The following is a 21,321-nucleotide window of genomic DNA, read 5'->3' on the forward strand; positions in this document are numbered from 1 at the left end:
GCGGCTTGGGAGTCTGGTGCTGGCGTGGTATTCCCAGTGTGATGGGACCGTAGGGGCAGGAAGTGGGCTTCCTGATGGCCAGTATACCTGGGTTGGATCTGCTTCTGCTCCGGGAGGGCGGCGGCCGTCCGGTTACTCAACCTTCGACGTACTGGTCCCCCCAGTTCCCTCCTTTAAGCAAATAAACACCAGCGCGTGACTCGACAGACTCAAAAACAGCTTCACTTACTCTGAAAACTTGTTTCCGCCCATCTCATGTTTCTGTAAACTTTTCTCTCTTCCACCTATCAGCGAAATTGGGGTCGCGAGGTAAGTTTAAAACCAAAGCCCTGTTTACGTGCGGTTTACTCTTTGGGGACATAACACCGGTTATTGACGGGGGCTTTATTTTCCTTTGAGATCATTTAATCTCTGCACCCTATAAAATAGGCATTTAATTAGATTAAAAATTACAAACTCTACTAAAAAAATGCATACAGCAAAAACTAAGATTCCCTGTCACCTTGTCCACAGTTCGCCCACTACGTTTCTTGTCCTACATCTTTCTTTTATTCACATTAACATATAGTCCTTGTGGAAGGGTCAGCTGGAAACCTCCGCATGGCCCCCCAGGAACTGTCCCTGTGTCTTAGACGAGGGCACCATGGGGCTCAACTTGGTGACTTGCCCAGGTTCAGTGCTACCAAGAATTCGAGCTCGGCTCCTTGCGGACGGTGGTGGCCTGCGGCTCGACGCAGCGGGCGGCAGGAAGTGCCAGGCACCGACTCGCTGGCAACACCCCCGCGTCTTGTAAACGTGGGACAGACGCGTGGTGTGGCACAGCGTGCTTCGCACGGGTCGCGGCCGGGTCTCTCTACCTGGCGAGGTGAGTGCCCGGCGCTCAGGCCCGGAGCCCCGCCCGGGGCGGAACAGGAAGAGGCGCCCGCCGCCCGGGCCCCGCCTGCAGCCGCTGGCGCGAGGGGAGGGGGCTGACTGGCGAGGGCGGCGGCCGTTCAGAGGAGGCCGGCGGGCAGGCGACGGCTCCGCGGCCCCCTTACAACTCCTTCCTTTCCCTACTACCTTCGCAGGGCCGTGACTGGTGGCGCGATGGACCTGGCCGGGCTCCTGCTGGACGAAGAAGGCACCTTCTCCCTCACTGGCTTCCAGGACTTCACGGTGAGCGCGCGGCCCGCCCCCTCCCTGGCCTCCCAGCGCTTGGAGCGGAGACCCCGGGCGCTGCTCTCGGGGCCCGAATGGGGCCGAAAGCTCGCCTGACAACCCTGTACCCGAACTGGCAGCAGCCGTTTGGGCCATGCCTACTCGAGGCCCCGGCTGCTTGGGCCTGAGGGAAAGCCGCGGTGCACAGGAATGGGGCAGGGGGTGGCCAGCCGGGACTCTTCTCGGAGAACCTCTCCTGGGGAGCCCTCAGTTGGGGATCATGCCGCCCCCCAGGGACAGGCTGCCGTTGGCAAACAATCCAGAGAAAGCGGGGCTGGGTGGGGCAATGGCCCCGTGAGCAGTGAGGCGGGCGCGCTGCCTCGCACCCCTCTTCCAGCCTGGGGCCAGGAGCTCTCTCGTACCCTTCCCTGCCCTTCAGCTTTCACCCCCGCCGTTTCAGTTCCTCCCAGGACACCAGAAGCTGAGTGCCCGGATCCGAAGGAGACTCTACTATGGCTGGGATTGGGAAGCTGACTGTAACCTGGAGGAGCTTTCCAGCCCCGTGGCAGGTTCGATAGTGTTGTGCGACCTGGCAAGTGAGAAGCACGAGTGTGGGGTTGTCAGCAGCCACCAGAATGAGAGCCATAGCTAACTCTTAGATACTTGGCATAAAGACTGGCTTATATTTCACATTTCTGTCACTCAAGTGAGTAAAACACATTGGTGTCTTAGAAATCTAAATCACTCTTGATTTGTGTATCAGAAACTAAATTTCTCAACTTTTCATCATATGTTCCCAAATAAACAAGGCATGTTTATTTGGGAACAAGTGGACCAAGTGGAAAACAAATTTTAGGTGGTAGGGAAATAAGTCTTCTGGTGGATGGAGCTGAAATTCAAATGTGGAGTGTTTTGTTTTTGTCAGTGTGGAAGAATTTGGTCTCTATTTTGTTACTATGGTCTGTCCAGGCCTCTAATTACAGATCTGGGTCTGCTGCTGCTGACAGTGCACACTAGCTGGGGGCAGGGGAATTGTTTGCTCAGTCTGCCTGCCTTTTGCCCCTGCAGACATTGCTGTGGAACTGCTCCAGAAGGCAGCCCCCAGCCCTATTCGTCGACTCCGGAAGAAATATGTAGCCCATGTATCCCGGTGAGCCTGGAATTGAGGGGGTCAGATGAAAGTGTTTGGGCCGAAGAGAGGGGAAATTGTTATCTCTGAAGGGAAGCTGTAAAGATCCTAAGAGTTACAAGAGCTGAGGACCCTTGGGTTTAATTACTGACCCTTTTCACTATCCAGCGAGGCATGCATCTCTCCGTGTGCTATGATGCTAGCTCTAGTGTACATTGAGCGGCTCCGACATCGAAACCCTGACTACCTACAGCATGTGTCATCCTCTGACTTGTTCTTGATTTCCATGGTAAGATACCCTCTCCCCTTTGTTTCCCTGATGAGCCAGGAGCTGAGTGTGAGCTTTACTGACTCCACCTCTGACTCCTCTGCAGATGGTGGCCAGTAAGTACCTCTATGATGAAGGGGAGGAGGAGGAGGTTTTTAACGATGAATGGGGAGCTGCAGGGGGTGTGGCCGTGCCTACTCTCAATGACCTGGAGAGGGGCTTCCTGAGCGCCATGGTGAGTAGCTCCTCTCTCTCTTGCTCTCTTCTCTGACCCATCTTTATGTTCCTTTCCTCCCTTTTCTTCTGTCTTAGTCTTCTATTATTTCGTCATTTTTCTTTCTGCCTGTTCCCTTTTGTCTTTCCTTGTTAGCATCTTCCTTTCCTAGCCTTTCTGGATTAACCACAACTTTTGGAGGTTCCTGGCATGATGGGACCAAAAATGGAGCATGCCCCACCCACCATTCCTCTAGCCCAATAAAATCACTCTTGAGTCAGAGCTCATCTTACTGGGTTCTGATTATTTACTTCTAGACTCTCTGCCCCTTAGTCTCTGAGCTCCCTATGGGCATGAACCATTCTCAGGAGTTTCTTTACCCTTGCCCCTAAGGGAGGATATAATGGGATATGTGATTAAATAAGTTAATACCTAAAAGCTCTTCTAACAGTGTTTGGCACTCAGTAAGCACAAGTTAGCGTCAGCTGTAGTGGTGGTTGTAGTTAGTGCTGTGGCTCTGCTTATTGATTAAATGACTATGGCTTATTTCTGAACCTGGTTTGGTACCTTTCTCTTCCTACCCACAGGACTGGCATCTCTACACTGATCCTCGGGAGATCTTTGAGGTGCTGAGCTGGCTTGAGAGCTGGTAGGTTCTAGGAGTTGAGAAGAGGGGCTGAGGTGTAAGCCGCAGGAATGAAACAGAGATGAGGATCTGTGTAACTGGAGGGAAGGAGGAGACAGGAAAGAGAATTGCCCAAGGTAGTCGTTCACACACCTGTCTGCCCTCTCTGTGATCTCCTTTGGATGCATGGGAGAAGCATATTTAAAATACAGATCTTGGTGTCACTCTCAGTTTCTGGGTCAATGGGTAGCCTAGGAATCCTTACATTTAACAACTTTGCTAGTTTCCTGGTGGCTCCCTAGGGGAAGGAGGGTGCTGTTGGGCTGGCTGCCCCAGAGTTGCAAACCTTTTCTGTTGTTTCTCCCCTTCTGACAGTGTGGCTGAGCAGCAGGGACGGCGGCGGGGCTGGTATACCTACACAGACCTGTGTGTGTTGCTGGAGCAGCCAGCCTGGCAGATGGCCCTGGGCTCCTTCTTCCATAGGCTGGCAAAGGTGAGGAGGGGTCAGGAAAACTAGGGGGCTTGAATAGCTGGTAGGGTGGGAAGATGTAAAGCAAATGCTAAAAGGCTTCAGGAGATGGGAGTTTGAAAATAGATAGTGATGGAGAGCTCTAACTCAAATATAAGTTTCCAGAGACAAAGGTTGGATATATTAAAGACAGTCAGAAGCAGGTTTGGGGGAAGGGTGTTTGGGCCCTGACCTTTCTTACCCTCTTTTCTGCAGCTGTCCTGCCTGTTAGCTATGGCATATGTGAGCAGCGTGGCCCTGGCTGTGGCAACGGTGGCTGTAATACACCAGTCCTTGGGGCTGTCCTGCAGCCCCACACCTGGTCCCCCAGACCTTGGACTGACCTCTAGGTGCTTCTTGGAACTCTGCATACCTTCTCCTGTGCCACAGTGCCTGCCATCTCCTGCTAATGTCTCCAGCTGCCTGGAAGGCGACGTAGGGCTGCATTCACTCTGGGGCAATCTTCTAGCCTCACTGACTCCCCCACCATTGCCTCCCCCAGAGCCCCCTTCCCCTCCCACTCTTCTCCATAACTGTCCCCTTTGCCAGAAGCCCCAAAGAGACTCCCCAACCTGCCGCACCTGCCATCACCCCAACCATACAGTCCCCAGTGGGCCCCCCAGCCCCTGGTACCACTCCCCTGGTCTGGCTCCACCCTGGCTCTGGAGCCCAACACCCCCTCTGCTTCCCCAGCCCCAGCAATGTTCTCTTTTCAGTGTTATGGAGCTGGCCCGTCTCAAGTCTTTCATTTTCCCAGGCTAGAAGGGCTCCAAGGAGTGCATTAAGAGGATTTGGGCATCCCCGAGACCCTGGGGGAGAAAGTTTGATTTAGATCCTCTCTACCTCTGGGTCCTTGGCTGGTCCCCTGTCCTCCTAGGTGATGGATCTTAAGGGGTTATAGGGCAGAAGGGCCGAAGGTCACTTACTTTCCTGGACCTAAGTGGCTGGCTGGCTGGCTAGGACAGTGATGGTGCCAAGGAAAGTTTCAGCTTGGTGACCAGAGGCATGTCACAGATGGACAGAGGAGAAGCCCCTGTCTTTCCACCTCCCCTGGACTCTTCTAGACTTTTGCTTTTGAGTTCCCTAGGATGGAAGGGTTAAGGTGGGAGACGGGAGAAGTGGGGTGAGGGAGGGAGGAAATTTTGATCGGGGTCTGTGTGATGTCCCTCAGCAGGAGAGCCAGGGACTGATAGGGCCAGGTGGGTGCTACTGTGGGCAGGTGGGGTAAGGTGGGAAACCCTCTCCACCTGCCCTTTCATGTAGTGTAAAGGGCCACAGACTGCTGGGACTTTCCCCTTTGTCCTTTTGTCTTCCAGCCTTCTCTGTACCCTGCTTCTGGGTTTCCCTCTTTGATTCCTCTCCTGGGTGTTCTCTTCACAGGCCTCTCTGGCTACTGCTTTGTATCTGGGTTTTTCATGCTTTTGTAGAACTGAAATTTCAATAAACAGTTTCCGTTGCATGGACTGGACTTTTCCTTCTGCGGCAGCCTTCAAAGAACTTTCCTTCCAATATCTGCCTTCTAAGCCTCCCTACTTCCTGATCTGTCATCTTGCAACTCTGAGCCCCATTTCAGAACTTCCCTGTTTGACTGTCATAGGATCCCTTTGACTGTCACAGGATCCCATTTCAAACTTCTCCAACTCCCAGCACCTGGGGGCCCCTGGCACTGCTTGGCTCGGGTGCCATGGGGCACAGATGGTGACTGTACTATGCCTGGAGTTGGCCCTTTGGCCCTGTCACAAGTTCTGGGTGAGCACCATTCCTGTGGATCCTGAAGCACATCTTGTGGAGAGAGGCCAAGCTGAACATCCAACAGAGCCACATGAGCGACTTGAGAACCCTGAGGACACCTGTTTCTATCTTGACTTCCAATCCTGTCTGAAACATGGTGGTGATCAGTGTTCAGAAATCCAAAGCTGGGTTATTGAAAAAAGGAAATCTTCCTGCAGCTGAACTGAGGATATGTGCTGCTGCTTAAGATGATCCACGGCTGGGGTGGTACTGCCCCCTAGGGGGAACTTTGAAAATTTAGGGGGTGTTTTTTGATTATCACAAACATTTGAAGGGATACTACAGCATTTACCTGGCCTGGGTGAGATGCTAGACATCTTGAAATACTAAGACCCCCCTTATAATGAAGAATTTCCAGAACACCTTTTTTTTTCCTCACTTTTTATTTTTATTTTTTTATTAAGGTGTCTGATATACACCCTTTTGAAGGTTTCACATGAAAAACGTGGTTACTACATTCACCCATATTATCAAGTCCCCCCCATACCCCACTGAAGTTGCCATCAGTGTAATAAGATGACACAGTCACTACTTGGCTTTCCTATGCTGCACTGTCTTCCCTGTGACCCCTCCCAGACCATGTGTACCAATCATGATACCCCTCAATCCCCTCCCCCCTCCCTCACCCTGTGGAGCCTGTGTCCTCTGCTGTCCAGAATACATTTTAAATGGCCAATTGCACATCATGTATATGAAAAGCGTGTTATATGAGCCTAGAACTATCTTAGTCTTATAATCACAAAATACTTTTTGCACATTTTGAAAGACTCAGTTTGTCAGTGTACAACCATGTAACTTAAAACTCTACTTCGCTTTGTTCAGCACTTCACCAAAAGCTTTTTCACTGTTTTGGAGCATCAGGTCACCAATGGGAAGACCACCTGTTGTGTATGAATAGCCAGCAAACAACAGTATCAGTTGACTTTAGCTGTCACATCCACAGTGATTCTGTATGCTGGGGTGGGCACTGGACTGCTTCACTGTCTTCTGGTTGAGTTGGGCCCAGGCTTTCACATACTAAAATACTTGTTATATAAGTATATTCCATTTATTTCTCCTTTATGTTACAGTGAGGACACTGTGGAGTGGTGGTCGTTGTTGCCTTGTGTCACATAGGGATATTGCCCATGCATTTCCTTTTGAGGTAGTCCAGTAGGCTTGACCCTGAAAGGGTTGAGAACTGTGGTGTCACATTGATAGTTCCAAGTGGTGGTAGAGTGGAGGGTATACAGGCTGTAAGCCCCTTCCCCCATCCTGTTTTCCAGAGCCTAGATGGACATTCTTGGGGGGAGGGGTCCAGAAGATGGTTCCCCAGTTAATGGGTGATGGAATTTGCACAAGAGCTGGGCAAAGGTGAAAGGGCCATGTCCTGCCCCAAATCCCTCATCCCTTCTCTCCGCTTCATTGACACCACCACCTCCTCCCCACTCCAGGCAGCTAACTTCACCTAAACTCTGACCTCTTACTCCTGCTACTTAACTCTGGCCCAGGGCAGCCAAGACAAGACTAAAGGCAGGGCAGCATGAGCCGATCACCTCCCTATCCCATCCAACTCCGATCCACAGGCTCACAGGATGCCCTGGCCCCCCTGCCACTGCCTGCTGTTCAAAATCCCTCTCACTCTTGGGCTTCTCTGTGTGGGCCTCCTCCCTGGGGCCTCAGCTGTGTTCTGGCTCTGCAGGTAGGTGGCGGAGGTGCAGAAATTGGTGCTGGCTGAAGGAGTGGTTGGGGGAAGTAGATGTGGCATGAGAAATCCTCTGGAAATAAGTATTTCCACCTATTTCTGAAGACCGCCCCTTCTCATTCCTCCATCTGCAGCATATCTTGGTCCTGGCTTCTCTGCTCTGTGTTTCCCACCTGCTCCTGCTTCAAAGTCTCCCCCCAGGGGGACTCTCTTACTCCCCTGCCCAGCTCCTGGCCTCCAGCCTCTTTTCGTGTGGTGTGTCTACTGCCCTGCAAATTTGGATGGGCAGCAGGTGAGGGGAGGTCCCTGGTGAGAAGGGGGCAGGGTCCCAGGGTCAGGGGAGGCTTGGCGAGTCCTTGGGCTGCCCCATGTTCCCTACAGGCTACCTCTTGTGCAGGCTCCATCCTTAGAGTTCCTTGTCCCTGCTATGGTGCTGACCAGCCAGAAGCTACCTCTGGCCATTCGGACACCTGGAAACTGTGAGCACAGAACAAGGGCACAGGGTGAGAGGGGTTGGGTGCTAATCTTAGCATACAGGTGTAGGTAAGTGGATGATTGAGACTGGGCAGTGATGGGGCTGGTAGGCTCTGCAGTTATGCCAGGCACCAGCTAGGACTGTAGCATAATGGGTCTGCATCACATTTACCTTTCTCCTCTCCATGCCTCCAACTTCTCCCAGCCTCCCTTGTGCTGCGCCTGTGTGAAGGGCCTGACTGCCATGGCCTGGAGGTCTGGAACAGTTCTCTTCGAGAGGCAAGTGCCTGGAGATGGGGAGCAGGGGGGCTAAAGATGGTGCCTGGATTGGGGAGACTCTTGTCTCCATTTTGCAGGGACTGAGATGCTCTGGGGGATAGAGTCAGGGGAAGGACTCACCCCTGGAATTAGTTAAGTCCAGGATGAGGTCAGCTTGACTGAGCAGAATTTCTCTGTCTTCTCCACTTCACCAGGTGTCTGGGGCTGTTGTGGTATCCGGGCTGCTGCAGGGCACGCTGGGGCTGTTGGGGGGTCCTGGCCACTTGTTCCTACACTGTGGGCCCCTGGTGCTGGCCCCCAGCCTGATCGTGGCAGGGCTGTCTGCCCACAGGGAGGTGGCTCTGTTCTGCTCTTCTCACTGGAGTCTGGCTTTGCTGTACGTGAGTCCTGAGAAGCATGTGGTGGTGACCAGCGGGTGTGCAGGACTGGGGGAGGGCAGAGCTGCTAGCCCTACCAGATTCAGCAGTGATCTGAGCAGAAACAACACATCTTATATTTGGAATCCAGGACTTTTGCTGGATTCATTTGCTCTCCTTGACTTTCACACTGTTTCTTGCTGACTCCAAAGGTGCCCTCCTTCCCTTTTCATGGGGCTTTCTTCTCTGGGATCCCTTTTGATGGTATCCTGCCACTCCCACCTCCATTATCCACTTCAGGATGCCTCCTCCTCTTACTCTGAAAGCTCCTTCTCTCTTCTAGGCTTATCCTGCTCATGGTGGTCTGTTCTCAGCACCTGGGCTCCTGCCAGTTACCCCCATGCCCCTGGAGACCAGCTTCAACCTCTTCCATTCATGCTCACATCCCTGCCTTCCGGCTCCTCTCGGTATGTGGGGGTCTGGGCTGGGGTTGACCTTAGGAGGGCTGGCATAGAATGCTTGTTTGGGCCCCACCTTTTGGCTTCTGTCTACTTGTTCAGGCTAGCTCAGAAGGTTCTGGGGAGGGCTTATTTTCCATCTCAGTCTTGCCCCTCAGGTGCTGATCCCAGTGGCCTGCATGTGGATTATCTGTGCCCCTCTGGGTCTCAGCACCACCCCTCTGGAGCTGTCTGCCCCCACTGAGGCGCCGTGGTTTTGGCTGCCTCACCCAGGTAGGTTTTCTCTTCATCCTTCATCCTCTCACTTAAATAAAGGTGTCTATTTCTTGGAATTCAAGACTTAATGGGTTTCTCTTCTGAGTTAAATCCTGTATTTTCTCAAAATGCCCAAGGGAGAGAAATTACCAGTCTGAGGGACAATGCCAGCCCCTCCTCACAGGTGTTCTATGCAGTGTTAAGAGATATCTACAAGTTCCACCACTCCTGTTGATACCCCTTACCCAGTGTATATAATTATGTTGTCTCCCCTCACCCCCGGCATTGTAATTGGTGACCTATGTATAAAGATTGCTTTTGAGGCATTGTGTATGAAATTTGCTCACTCATCATTTTAATAAAGGTCTGTTGAGTGCTGATTATGTGCTGGGCACATGATAGGGGAATAGAACATAAACATGACAGACAACAGGACCTGTACTTATGAAGCTTATAATCTGTTGGGGAATGTAGATACTAATTATTAAATAGTCACCCAGTGAAATGTAAAATTGCTATGTGATAAGTATAATAACGGGGAGGTACATTGTGTGATGAGGGCTTATAATGGGAAATCTGACTGTATCAGAGAGGTCAGGAAAGGCATTCTTGAGGAAGTGATTATTGAGCTGAGAGGTGACAGATGGGTGAAGGCAAGAGAGAAGAGCATTCTGGGTGGTAAGAACAGCATATGCAAAGGCCCTGTGGTAGCCAGCAACAAGGCAAGTATAGGGGCCTAAGACGATCCAGTATATCTAGAACGAAGGAAGTTAGGCAGACTGTGGTGGGAGATAAGGCCAGAAAGAGAAATGGAAGGGTCAGACCAAAAAGGATCTTGTAGACCATGATAAAGGGATGGGTCTTTATCCTGCGAGTTTGGTGGTTTCGTCCCAAGACATTATCTTCAAAGACAATGGGGCCTCTAGGATTCTTGTGGCACAGCCTTTGGAGGCAGGGGATGCTCCAGACTTGAGTCTGGGGCCCAAAAGTGGCTCTTTCTCCCTCCCCAGCCGAGTGGGACTGGCCGTTGCTGACACCCAGGGCTCTGGCTGCAGGCATCTCCATGGCTTTGGCAGCCTCCACCAGCTCCCTGGGCTGCTATGCCCTGTGTGGCCGGCTGTTGCAATTGCCTTCTCCACCTCCGCATGCTTGCAGTAGAGGCCTGAGCCTAGAGGGTCTGGGCAGTGTGCTGGCAGGGCTGCTGGGGAGCCCCATGGGCACTGCATCAAGCTTTCCCAATGTGGGCACAGTGAGTCTTATTCAGGTACGTGAACAGGGGAGTGGGGGTCTGGAGGTGTGGGAGAGGAAAAGGAACTCACACTGATTTCTTGCCAGCTGTGCCCAGCACTGTCAGGCACTTGACATCAGTGATCTGAGGGGTTAGGGGATGCCTAGAAGTGGTAAGGGGCTAGAGTATGAGGAAAACACTAAATCACTACTGAATTCCTTCTATACCTCAGGCACTGAACCAGGGCTGGGGTTCCAGTGCAGAGCAAGTCAGAGAAAGTCCCTGCTCTTCTGAGAACTTCAGAGGGGGAGAGGGAGACGATTTAAGAAAAAAGTAAATAATTTCAGAGAGTGACAAGTGCTATTGAGAAAACAAAGCAGGGTAGCGGTATGGAGGCTGAGTAAAGGAGGCCCCTTTAGGTAGAGTGCCCGCAGATGATTCTTAGAAGGGTAACATTTGGGTTGGGATCTGAATGATGAGACGGGGCTGGCCAGGCAAAAACCTTGAACAGTTGAGGAGGTGACTGTTTCCCAGTGTCTCTTCTTCACGTAGGCTGGATCTCGGCGAGTGGCCCACCTGGTGGGGCTGCTCTGCATGGGGCTCGGGCTCTCCCCGAGGCTGGCCCAGCTCCTCACCACCATCCCGCTGCCTGTGCTTGGTGAGTTGATCTATCAGCAGGACTTGGTAGTGAACCAGAACCTCCCAGCATGGCTCAAGTGGTTGCTTGTGGCTGACACCCTTTCTTTCTGAATAGCCTCCCTGATACTTAGATACAAGCGTGTGTCATCTGCCTTCACGTTCTCAGCCCAACATCTTGGCTTCTGACTGAATCAGAAATGGGACTTTTGGTCTTCTCTCTCCATCACAACCTGCACCTGCCCTGTAATACTCCCTGCAGTGCTAGCCCTCTTCCAACCTCTTTGATTGCTTCTGTATGAGACAGGTGGGGTGCTGGGGGTGACCCAGGCCGTGGTTCTATCTACTGGATTCTCCAGCTTCTACCTGACAGACATTGACTCTGGGCGCAATGTCTTCATTGTTGGCTTCTGCATCTTCATGGCCCTGCTGTTGCCAAGATGGCTTCGGGAAGCCCCTGTCCTGAGCACAGGTGGGAGAAGTAGGGAGGGGAAGAGTTGCTCAGTAGCGGGAAAGCAGGGCTTGAGGCTCAAGGCTCTCTGGATTCCAGGTCCCACACCTTTCTCTGGGCTTTAGTGTAAATAGTTCATCCATATGTATAGTAACATTAAGCACCCTGCTAGCTCCTTGGGATACAACTCTGGCTCCAGAGGTTACAGAGATGAGATACACAGGAACATAACAGAAAAGGTTCAGATAAGGAGCTATGGTGCTCAGCAGTGAGAGAGAGGTTTCTGCTTAAGATAATCCAGTTGAGTTTTATGGAGAAAGTAACACTGAGCTTGTCTTGAAGGATGGTTAAGATTTAAACGTATTTGGGGAAAAGAAGGAAGGTGGAATAACCATCATAAAAGATGTAGACATAGCAGGTAGTCAGAGTAGGTCATGGGAGCACGAGATAACTTACTTAGTTCAGTTTAGTGAATGGCAGTGCTTCTCAACTGAGGATGATTTTGCTTCCCAGGGAATATTTGGCAATGTCTAGAGACATTTTTGGCTGTTAGAAATGGGAGAGGGGCTTGTCACTGGCATTTGGTGCTAGAGGGATGCTGCTAAAAACCCAACAATGCACAGGACAGTTCCCATTAAACAAATAATTAGTTGGTCCAAAGTGTCAGTAGTACTAAGGTTGCAAAACCCAGGCTAGAACATAGAAGGTAAGAAGCTGGAAATAAGGTTGGGGATTTTTAATATCAAACCTTCCAGAGATGTGAGCCTGAAACTATCAGAACCTATCTGGAGAGCATGTGGATGCTCAGAAGATAGGGCGGTGAGCAGGGATCTTGTGGGAAGGGCCTGCGAAATGGAGAGTAGAGGGACAAAGGCTGGGATTGGAGGATGGAATGACAATACAGAAATATGTTTAGTCCAAGACTTAGGTTTAGGCCTGAAAGTATAAGACTCCTTGGCCTTGCATAGGATCAGAGTTCCCCTCCTGCCTGGCCCCAATCTATTGTAGGCTGGAGTCCCTTGGATGTGTTACTGCACTCGCTGCTCATGGAGTCGGTCTTCCTGGCGGGACTCTTAGGCTTCCTCCTAGAGAACACCATTCCTGGTAAGTTGAGGCCAGGCCCAGGCAGACTAAGGAGTAGCCAGGAAGTCATCACTCTCTGGATTGGGTAATGGCTTGACTAGGCTCTGTTTTGCAGGTACCCGGCTTGAGAGAGGCCTAGGTCAAAGTCTGTCATCTCCTGTTGCTGCCCAAGAGGCTCAGATGCCTCAGAAGTCCAGTGAGAAGGCTGCTCAAGAGTACGAGATTCCTTTCCCCATCCAAAATCTGTGTCCTTGCATCCCCCAACCCCTGCATTGCCTCTGCCCGCTGCCTGAAGACCCTGGGAATGAGGAAGGAGCACCCTCTGAGCCAGGAGAGACAGCCGACTTGCTGCCTAGCAATGGGAGGCAGTGCCCTGGGTCTAGCAGAGAACTTAGGTCCTAGTAATTACCAGAACTTGTACAACTTCCCTGGATAGTTTAGCCCTATCTCCCAGCTTGCTGGAGAGTGAGCTCCCAAGCACTACTTTCTCCAAGAGGTGTGTGTGTGTATGTGTGAGAAATGGGCCCACCTATATATAGGTTTCATTTCCCAATAGGTGTTTTGCCTTTTCTTCTAATTAGGCCCAAACTGTTCCAGAACAAGGGCCATGGTTCAGTGGACCATAAATGAATGAATGAGATTTTGCCTGTGAACTATCTATACTGGAACCCCAGCATTCACTTAAATATTTATTGAGTGCCTCCCATGTGTAAGGTTCTGCAACTACAGACATGGATGAGCCAGGGTCTCTAACCTCTCAGGGCACTTACTGTTGAGAAAGATTTATGTAATTTCTAACTAAAATGCAAAGCAGAAGGCAGTCTGTAATAAAAAATTAAAACAATGCTATGGGATCAAAGAGGAAGAAACAATGAATTCTGATTGGGGATAATGGGTAGGCTCTGAAAGCAGCAGTACTGAGGCTGTCCTTGACAAGGGGATTTTGGAAATCTAGTAAAGTTCAATCCTTTGTTTAAAAAAAAAAAAAAAGGTTGAACAGGTAGGGGAAAGTGACTTTAATTGATCGACAAGTCCAAATCCGGGAACCCCTCTCCTGCACCTCTTCCGGCATTCTTTCTACTCCAACAGCGTGACTCGAAGGAACACCACTAACCCCTCCGGCTTTTTACCCGCAGTCTCCCAGCCTGTAGCTTTCCTGGCCCCAGCTGCCTCCCAGCTCTGCGCGCTCCTTTTAATCAGCTCAAGGCTTAATGCCCCGCCCACGTCGGGTCTGTGCTCCGCCTCCATGTCCCAAAAGGCCTCTACTCTAGGCCTTTCGGTTTGCGCGGGCAGACGGGCCTGGCGCCGGGAGGTTGGGAGCTCTCGCGGCCACTCATGGTAGGTGGGGTCGGGCTCCAACCAAGGCCGGCCCGGGCGGCGAGGAGCTGCTCGGACCTTGCGGGTAGGCCTAGGCAGGTGCGCTTTCTCCCGGAAGGGCCTCCCGCGGCCGGAGCCGTAGGGCAGGCCTCTGGGGGTGGGCGGGGCCGCGCGTGCACAGCCCGGCTTCCGGCAGCGAGGCGGGGCTCGTGGGGCTGTCCTTTCGCCCGCTGCGTAGTGCGACGAAGCAGCTGTTTGTCTTTTGGTTTACCCCCTTAGTGGTCCCGGACTTGCCTTTGGGCAGCCGGTGGTGCAGAAAGAGAGGCGGACGGCGAAGACCGCCTTTCCAGTGAAGGCAGAAGAAAACGACACCGGGCGGGGCTCCTGGGGCGGGGCTGTGGTCGGGGGAAGCGAGGGTTCGTCCTCGCCCAGAGACACGGGGCGTGGCCCGGCCCGGAAGGTCCCTGGGGTCTTGCTTCCCTCTACAGGATGACGGAGGAACTGCGCTGAGACTGGGGCCCACCGCCGACGGGCGGGACTTGGTGCGGACTCCAGGGGACCCCACCCGGCTGTTGGCCCTTGGCGCTTTCCCCGTTCATTCAAGGGTAATAAACGGGTGCCTAAGGTTAATGCGCAGGTTGAAAGTGGTCTTGAAGGAAAAAAAAAAGATGAGATACAGAGGCCTCAGACTCAACAGGACGCGCGTGGTGGGAGTCGCTGACCCCAGGTCTGGTGCTGAATGGCTCTACCCTGACCACATTTTAAACACCTCCTCCGCCCCCAAACAAAACAAAACAAAAAACCATCCTGTTTGAGGGGCCTGAGACTTTCTGACGTGTTGGGCTCGTATAATCAACCCAACTTGGGTCACTCCTAGAGCGCACGCTGGGGAGCACCTATAAGGGAGAAAAGGGCGTGGAAACTTAATTTCGTTGTGACCTTTGGCATTGTGGAATCCTGGTCCAGAGAAGACTGGCTCAGTCATTCCAAGACTTTTTCTTCCCTGTAGGAACAACAGCACATGGGAAACGGTGACTGAAGTCCCATCCTCCAAACACAAGGTTTTAATGCTGCTGCAAATAAAAATCATAACTTATATTTCACCTGTCTAGTGCCTGTACACATTAGGTGTAGTTACAAGGTTGCATTTCAAAAATTATGGTTGAAAGAATGGCTTAGACTGAGAGAGAAATGACTGGAGGAACAGAACTGTATTAACAGTGTTAATGAGCTCTAAGGAATTTCATAATTTTTTTTATCTTCTAAGACCCTTCCCCTCCCCCACACACTTCACTTTATATTTATAGACTGGAAAAATGAAGGAAATTTTATCACTTTCTTTTTCACCCACAGGAAAAATGATCAAACTTCCTGTAAAGTAGCCATAGGTACTGAACATTCCAGTAGGTGAAGGCTACAAATTTAGTTGTTGAATTAGAAAAGGTGGTTTCCAGGAGTTCCAGGATGTGCAGGAGGGCATGGTATTGATGGCAGTTCCCCAATAGTGGGAATGTGAGGGATGAGTGAAGTGGAAGTTAATTCATTGTCTCTACTTCTGTGATGTATTGTGCCTTGTATTCATGATTTCTTAGTCATTCAGGTTCTTGAAATGGAGATTTGGGACTTTTCTGTTTGCTTCTGGACACAGCTTATTAGCTCTTTATTTGCCATTGATCCCTTTGAGAATTTGCTGATAGCTATGGGTATATGCATGAACACAGAAATTTTTCATATAATCCCAGAGTATTCACATACATAAATTCTGGATTAAGAATCCCTGTCTTTGGGAATATATGCATAGAATATCTATGTCTGTGTGTGTGTGTTTTTGAAATTTGAAACTCTGAGAGCTTCCAGAGTTTTGTTTTTAGATAATGATCAAATAATTTGAATTTCCTGCCCATGACACTTATGACTTATGATGTTTTATAAGACAGGAACTATTTCTTGTCTTCTGGAAGTTCTGGGAAAGGGTAGCATTGTCATATTTATTAGGAATGTGATAAAACTGCAACAAGAATGGTTTAGGTTTCCATGTTGTCATATTATTAGAAAGCAGAAATACTAAATACCAATACGCTGAGACTTAAAAGATAGAAGAGATATTTTACTCCCTTTAGGAACTCAATATGGGGGAAAAACCCCTCATAATTTTCTAAATAGATTTTTAGTTCCCCAGAGGTAGTAAGCTTGGCACCCAGCTGGCTATATATGGCGGGGTGGGGTGGGGGTGAGGTTGGGGTAAGGGGTAGAATGTAAATCTGTGCCTTGTGTTTTGTTTGGGAGGATTTTCAAGAGACATTTGATATATAACTGTCTGAGTGATGCCTCCCCCCTCCCTCCAGACCTAAAGTACCCTGGGACACTTTGCTAAATTAACTCTCCTGCAGATGGAGGAACTTGAACAAGGCCTATTGATGCAGCCATGGGCATGGATACAGCTTGCAGAGAAATCCCTCTTGGCCAAGGCTTATATCATCAAGGAGGGCTATGCCTTGCTTGTTTCAGATCTTCAACAGGTTTGGCACGAACAGGTGGATGCTAGCGTGGTCAGCCAGCGAGCCAAGGTAAGTGGGAAGAGAAGTACTGCTGTGAAGTGGTAGGGGATGTAATTTATTTCCCAGTGAAGGTCAGGGGACATTTATGTCAACCAGCTTGCTGGCCTGTAAGTTACCAAGGAAGGTTGAATCAGGTTGAGACAATTCTAGTTAGTGTTCTTCACTTCTACCCAGCCCTGATCCTTCCACAATGGTTGTGTGTGTGTGTGTGTGTGTGTGTGTGCGCGTGCATGCATGCATGTACACATATAGTCCAAGGCAGAACTCTTAGGTCAGTGGGTCTCTCTTCTTTTGTGTTCTTCTTTCCTGTTCCAATGTTTTTCTCTTCCCTTCTTTTCTCTCATGTCCACTGTCTCCATGTTAACCAGCTTTCCTTTGCTGTTACTTATGAGGGAGTCAGTTTCCTTTGGGCACCGTTACTCTGTATAACTCCTGCTGTCTTTTTAGGAGCTGAACAAGCGCCTCACTGCTCCCCCTGCAGCCTTTCTCCGTCATTTGGATGATCTGCTTCGCCCATTGTTGAAAGACACTGCTTGCCCTGGCGAAGCTACCTTCTCCTGTGACTGGGTGGCAGAGGCACTGATAATACGGGTGCGGAGTACACTCTCTGGTCTCCCCTTCTATTGGAATTTCCATTGCAGCCTAGCTAACCCGTCCTTGGTAAGTGCAAATCAAATATGGAGTAGGGAAGGAGAATCGCCAGCTTCTCTGAGATGAAGCTTCAGGTGCTCTTATTTTTTTGCAAACTCCATTTGAAATTCTCTCCAATTAAAAAAACTGTCCTTGACTGGACAGAAGGCAGAAAGGATTCTAGACTGGAACATCCCTTCCTTGCAGAGGGAGCAGAGTTTGGGTCTACATGCTTGATTGGGTGTCATTAGTCATTACTTTATTTATTCAAGATTTATTAAGCATCTACTTTGAACTAACTGTTGGGCATCCAGATCTAAGACAATATAGCCTATTCCTGGAGTTTATAATCTAGTGAGAAGACAGACAGGAAACGGGATAGAGTATGGTAAGTTCTTTGATTGAGGTAAACCCAGGATGATGAAGGGTCCAAAAAACCTGTTTGAAGGGATAGTTTCTGACCTGAGTTTTGAAGATGAATAGGGAGAAAATAAAGAGGCCATTCTAGGCAAGAGTGCAGTTTGAGAGGCAGGGAGATGTATACACGTGGGGCAATTAGGAGAACTATATGACTGAAGGGAGAAAAGTGAGGTAGCCAATGGCCCAGATCTTGAAGAATTCTAATGAGTTTGGATTTTATCCCAAAGACAATGGGAGTTCATTGGAAAACTTAAGCAGGGGTTTAACATGAACCCATTTGTAATTTACCAAGATCCCTCTTGCGACAGGATGGACTATCTACCAGTGTCATGCACCTTTCTGAGCATTATCTCGTCATCCAATCCTCACAACTGTCCTGTAAGATAAGCATTATTATACTCATTTTTCAGAGTAGGACACTGAGGTTGAAGTTAATTTGTCCAGAGTCATCTGGCTTATACATGAATGAGCTGGAACTGGACTCCTAGGTCTGATTTGAGAGCCATTTTCAGAGACTAGGAGGATAAGGTCCTTGACTCACTTGTAGGTGTCCAGACCCCAGGAGTTTTTACTGGAAATTAGTTGAGAATGGACATTAGGAACCATTTGAAGGAATTACTACCACTGGTACCTTCCACCCTTCTATGTAAACAGAGCTTGTTTCAATCCGTAACATTGGAGGTCAGAGTCTTCTATGGGAGGTCTAAGGGTATAGGATTACCAGAAGAGGAATCTGAAGACAAGTGGGCATCATTTCTTATCTCCCTTATTTTTTCTTCCAGATGTGATGTGATGCTTTGGCATCAGTAGGATGGGTGGAACAAAGTGCTTTTTGAGAAACTATTCTCTAGTGTTATCTTTGATCTGGAATTCAGTAAAGCCAGACTTGAGTGCTTGGAGGACTACTACTACTCATTCATCTATGAATTTCTCAGGCCTACCAACAGTGCTTAGCAGATAACTATCTGCTACATAAATCACTCATTTATGTTGATTTTTATTGAATTTCTTGTGAAAATTTGCATCCTGCTTTATTTAGATGGACAATTTGCCTATTTTGTGCTAAACCCCTGTAACTTTTTCTAAGTAACACCAGGGGGCACTGTTCCCTCAATAATACTTGTTCTAAGACCAAAGCATTCAGGCTGCCTTTGGTAAGCTCCAGCAACAGCCACTCTCCTTTTGCATCACACAGCCGTGGAAACTCAGAATAGTGAAACTGGAGAGGTACTTCTCCTTGGGCTCAAATAGTTTTGTGGGGTTTTTTTTTTTGCAGAAAAATATAATAAAGAACACTTGTGTAATGATATAACTGAATAATACGTGAAGAAAAAACTAGCTCATCTAGGCAAATTCCTTTAATTTGGTAGCTGCAATAAGCAAAGGGGTTACAGTGTTTAGAGTGGAATGAGTGAGTCTTGGTTGACCATGGAAGGCGGTTAGCATTGAACAATTGATTAACAATTATGCTTTAAGGTAAAATAAGATATTTATTATTAAAAGGAGAAGAAGAATGGCATCTCAGGGAAACCCCTTAAACCTGAGGGAGGTTTATAGGGAAAAAGTTAGAGCCAGTGAACACTGGCAAGCAGGTAGGTGGACACTATTTCAGGCTTGTATGTGTGCCTGTGAGGTCACACAGTCATATTTTTTGTTTGTTACTCATTCTTGTGATAGTTTTTGTCTAATTTTTTTTGAATGAGTAATTCATGTAAAAGGCCAACATTTCAAACAGAATTTAAGGATATACAGTGAAAAAATATGTCTTTCTACCTGCCTTTTCCAGTCCCTCCTTTTCCTTCCCTAAAGCAACTACTGATAACAGACTTTTGTGAATTCTTAAAGAAAGCTGATTATAGGTATGTATATAGGTATACACTCATGCAATCAGATACATATCTGGGTATATATATATGTGTTTTCACAAATCACAGCATGCCATTTACACTGTTCAGTATCTTACTTTTTTCACTTAATTATAGAACTTAGAGATCATTCATAGCAATACATTTAGAAGGCCTGCCTTCTAATGGCAACATAGCATTTTACTACTGAGTATATTAACACATATTTCATTAATATGCTGCTAATAGATACTTAAATTGTTCCCATTCTTTTGTTGTTACAGTGAATATCCTTATATTTACATTTTCAGTGGGTACATGTGTGAGTTAATTTCTAGAAGCGGAAGAGTTGAATCAGGGAATATTTGCATCTTTAATCTTGCTAATGTAAGGCCAAATTGTCTTCCAGAGATATTATGCAGCTTAACTCCTACTAGTCATCCTGGAGAGGAAGAGAGTGCCTACGTCCAGGATTTCCCTACGCCTGCTACCATATAGTTTATTCACATGAGTAATTTAATAGTTCTTAAGTCTCTGCAGGCTATCGTGGAGTATATAAACTTTTGGTATCTGCTTTCTAACACTGACCCCATTTCCATTTCTGGCCAACTCCTTTTCATCTCCTCCTTCCCACTGTCTGTCCTTTCTAGTAGTTAACGTAATCCTTTGTTATTGTTGTTATTTTTTTCCCTAATGCAATTCTTGATATTCCATATTTTGACTTTCGAATTTGTCACCTCTTTGGCCACTTATAATTCCTAGGAGTCACATCCCAAATGATTTTTTTGTGGTAGAGAGAGCACAAACTTTGGGACCAGCAGACCTGTTGAATTTGGAACTCGGCTCCACCCCTTTGACTACTTATATTACCTCGGATGAGTTACTGAATTTTTATGAGACTCGATTTCTTCATCTGTAGAATGAAGATACCAATCAACCTTACTGTGGAGTTGTGGTGATTAGATTAAGAGAATGTATATAATATTACTTAACCTTAGCATTACAGTGGGTCCTTTTGCTATATCCAAGCTTGATATTCATCTTGTGATTGATAACTGCCATTCTGCTATCCTGCCTATGACTTGTGAACATTTCTGTGGGAAACCTGAAGATGTGGGGGGAAATTACAAACAGCTTTTTCTCTGGAGTATATTGACAACTCCTGCTTCTATATCCGCTATGTTTCCTGACCCCGGTAACTGTTGTGAGCTGTCTGAGGGCAGAGGCCTCAGAGGGTCAGAGCCCATCGTAGGCACATACTAGGTATTTGTTGAACTGACTTGTCGAACTGCATCTCTTCATGTATTGTTGTTGGTAAATGAAGTTGTTCGGGAATGGAATTCCCTGACCTAAAATACTTCAAGATTTTTCCTTATAGGGTATGTGGCTTTGCTTTGAAATCCAGTACTTTAGCCATAATGTCTGTTCTAATTAACTGATTGAAGCAAGTGTTCATCTAACTCCGAAATGAGTTCTACTCCAGTGATTCAGAGTGGTATAACCCAATCCTGTGAAATTTTTTCAGAAGTTAAATATTTACTAATAAAAAGGGTTTTTTGTTGTTGTTGTGGGTTTTTTTTGCTGTGTAGACATTCGAGTCTAGTAGATTATTTCAGGCATCTGGTATAGTATCGCCATATTTAATTAGACATGGCATTGATTAAAAACTGTTTCTCATCATGTTTCATGTTGTTATATTTACCGCTCAAAGAAATTGCTATTACGATGGCCTCCCAGAGGGAGGCTGGTCATTAACTTCAGGAGCTTCTGTTTGACTATCACGGACTCAATGATGATGTTGCTTGGTTAGCACTTAGTTACTTTCAGTTCCACCCACCAAACGTTGACTTGCTTTCATGAAAGTATTCACCTGTTCTTTCTCCTGATCTGCCTTGAACAGGACCATAATTAACAAAACAATGCCTAAGAAAGAGGGTTGGGTCTAGAGCAGATAAATTTCCCAAAGCAGAACTTCT

The 21,321-nt window shown here is 48.3% G+C and overlaps 3 protein-coding genes across 16 annotated transcripts in view; all 3 read left to right on the plus strand.

The window, feature by feature from the left end:
- Positions 1 to 111: 111 nt before the first annotated feature.
- CNPPD1 (cyclin Pas1/PHO80 domain containing 1) lies at positions 112 to 5,340 on the plus strand. Of its 3 annotated transcripts, none has more exons than XM_017655365.3 (10): positions 112 to 309; positions 672 to 865; positions 1,068 to 1,155; positions 1,598 to 1,706; positions 2,206 to 2,287; positions 2,435 to 2,555; positions 2,641 to 2,769; positions 3,336 to 3,397; positions 3,749 to 3,866; positions 4,098 to 5,340. In XM_017655365.3, exons 3-10 carry the CDS (start codon positions 1,087 to 1,089, stop codon positions 4,641 to 4,643), a joined length of 1,236 nt encoding a protein of 411 aa, XP_017510854.3. In that variant the 5' UTR covers positions 112 to 309; positions 672 to 865; positions 1,068 to 1,086; the 3' UTR covers positions 4,644 to 5,340. The 3 variants fall into 3 exon arrangements, with proteins under 3 accessions (XP_017510854.3, XP_036872069.2, XP_073074187.1); XM_037016174.2 differs by having other exon boundaries at positions 144 to 309; positions 569 to 865; XM_073218086.1 differs by having other exon boundaries at positions 144 to 309; positions 581 to 865.
- A 1,558-nt stretch (positions 5,341 to 6,898) lies between these two features.
- SLC23A3 (solute carrier family 23 member 3) lies at positions 6,899 to 13,420 on the plus strand. Of its 6 annotated transcripts, none has more exons than XM_017654532.3 (12): positions 6,945 to 7,353; positions 7,491 to 7,648; positions 7,738 to 7,859; positions 8,036 to 8,109; positions 8,304 to 8,485; positions 8,809 to 8,932; positions 9,082 to 9,196; positions 10,189 to 10,442; positions 10,959 to 11,064; positions 11,350 to 11,514; positions 12,502 to 12,597; positions 12,692 to 13,420. In XM_017654532.3, the coding sequence occupies exons 1-12, from the start codon at positions 7,195 to 7,197 to the stop codon at positions 12,976 to 12,978; spliced, it is 1,842 nt and encodes a 613-aa protein (XP_017510021.2). In that variant the 5' UTR covers positions 6,945 to 7,194; the 3' UTR covers positions 12,979 to 13,420. The 6 variants fall into 6 exon arrangements, with proteins under 6 accessions (XP_036872254.1, XP_036872252.1, XP_017510021.2 ...); XM_037016355.2 differs by having other exon boundaries at positions 6,950 to 7,353; positions 7,738 to 7,835; XM_037016359.2 differs by lacking the exon at positions 10,189 to 10,442 and having other exon boundaries at positions 6,899 to 7,353; positions 7,738 to 7,835; positions 8,840 to 8,932; positions 9,151 to 9,196.
- Positions 13,421 to 13,805: 385 nt separating this feature from the next.
- Positions 13,806 to 21,321, plus strand: part of NHEJ1 (non-homologous end joining factor 1) — a 74,272-nt gene continuing 66,756 nt past the window's right edge. Inside the window, exons 1-5 of one of the 7 annotated variants that reach the window (XM_073218089.1) lie at positions 13,827 to 13,914; positions 14,173 to 14,498; positions 14,903 to 14,954; positions 16,239 to 16,460; positions 16,899 to 17,111. In XM_073218089.1, coding sequence (XP_073074190.1) covers positions 16,284 to 16,460; positions 16,899 to 17,111 — 390 coding nt within the window. In that variant the 5' untranslated portion in view covers positions 13,827 to 13,914; positions 14,173 to 14,498; positions 14,903 to 14,954; positions 16,239 to 16,283. Of the gene's footprint in view, positions 13,915 to 14,172; positions 14,499 to 14,902; positions 14,955 to 16,238; positions 16,461 to 16,898; positions 17,112 to 21,321 lie in introns of all 7 variants that reach the window. The other 6 variants (XM_037016360.2, XM_017654738.3, XM_017654650.3 and 3 more) reach the window with 6 other exon arrangements.

Source organism: Manis javanica, chromosome 12 (genome assembly GCF_040802235.1).
Source record: "Manis javanica isolate MJ-LG chromosome 12, MJ_LKY, whole genome shotgun sequence".
NCBI lineage: Eukaryota > Metazoa > Chordata > Mammalia > Pholidota > Manidae > Manis > Manis javanica.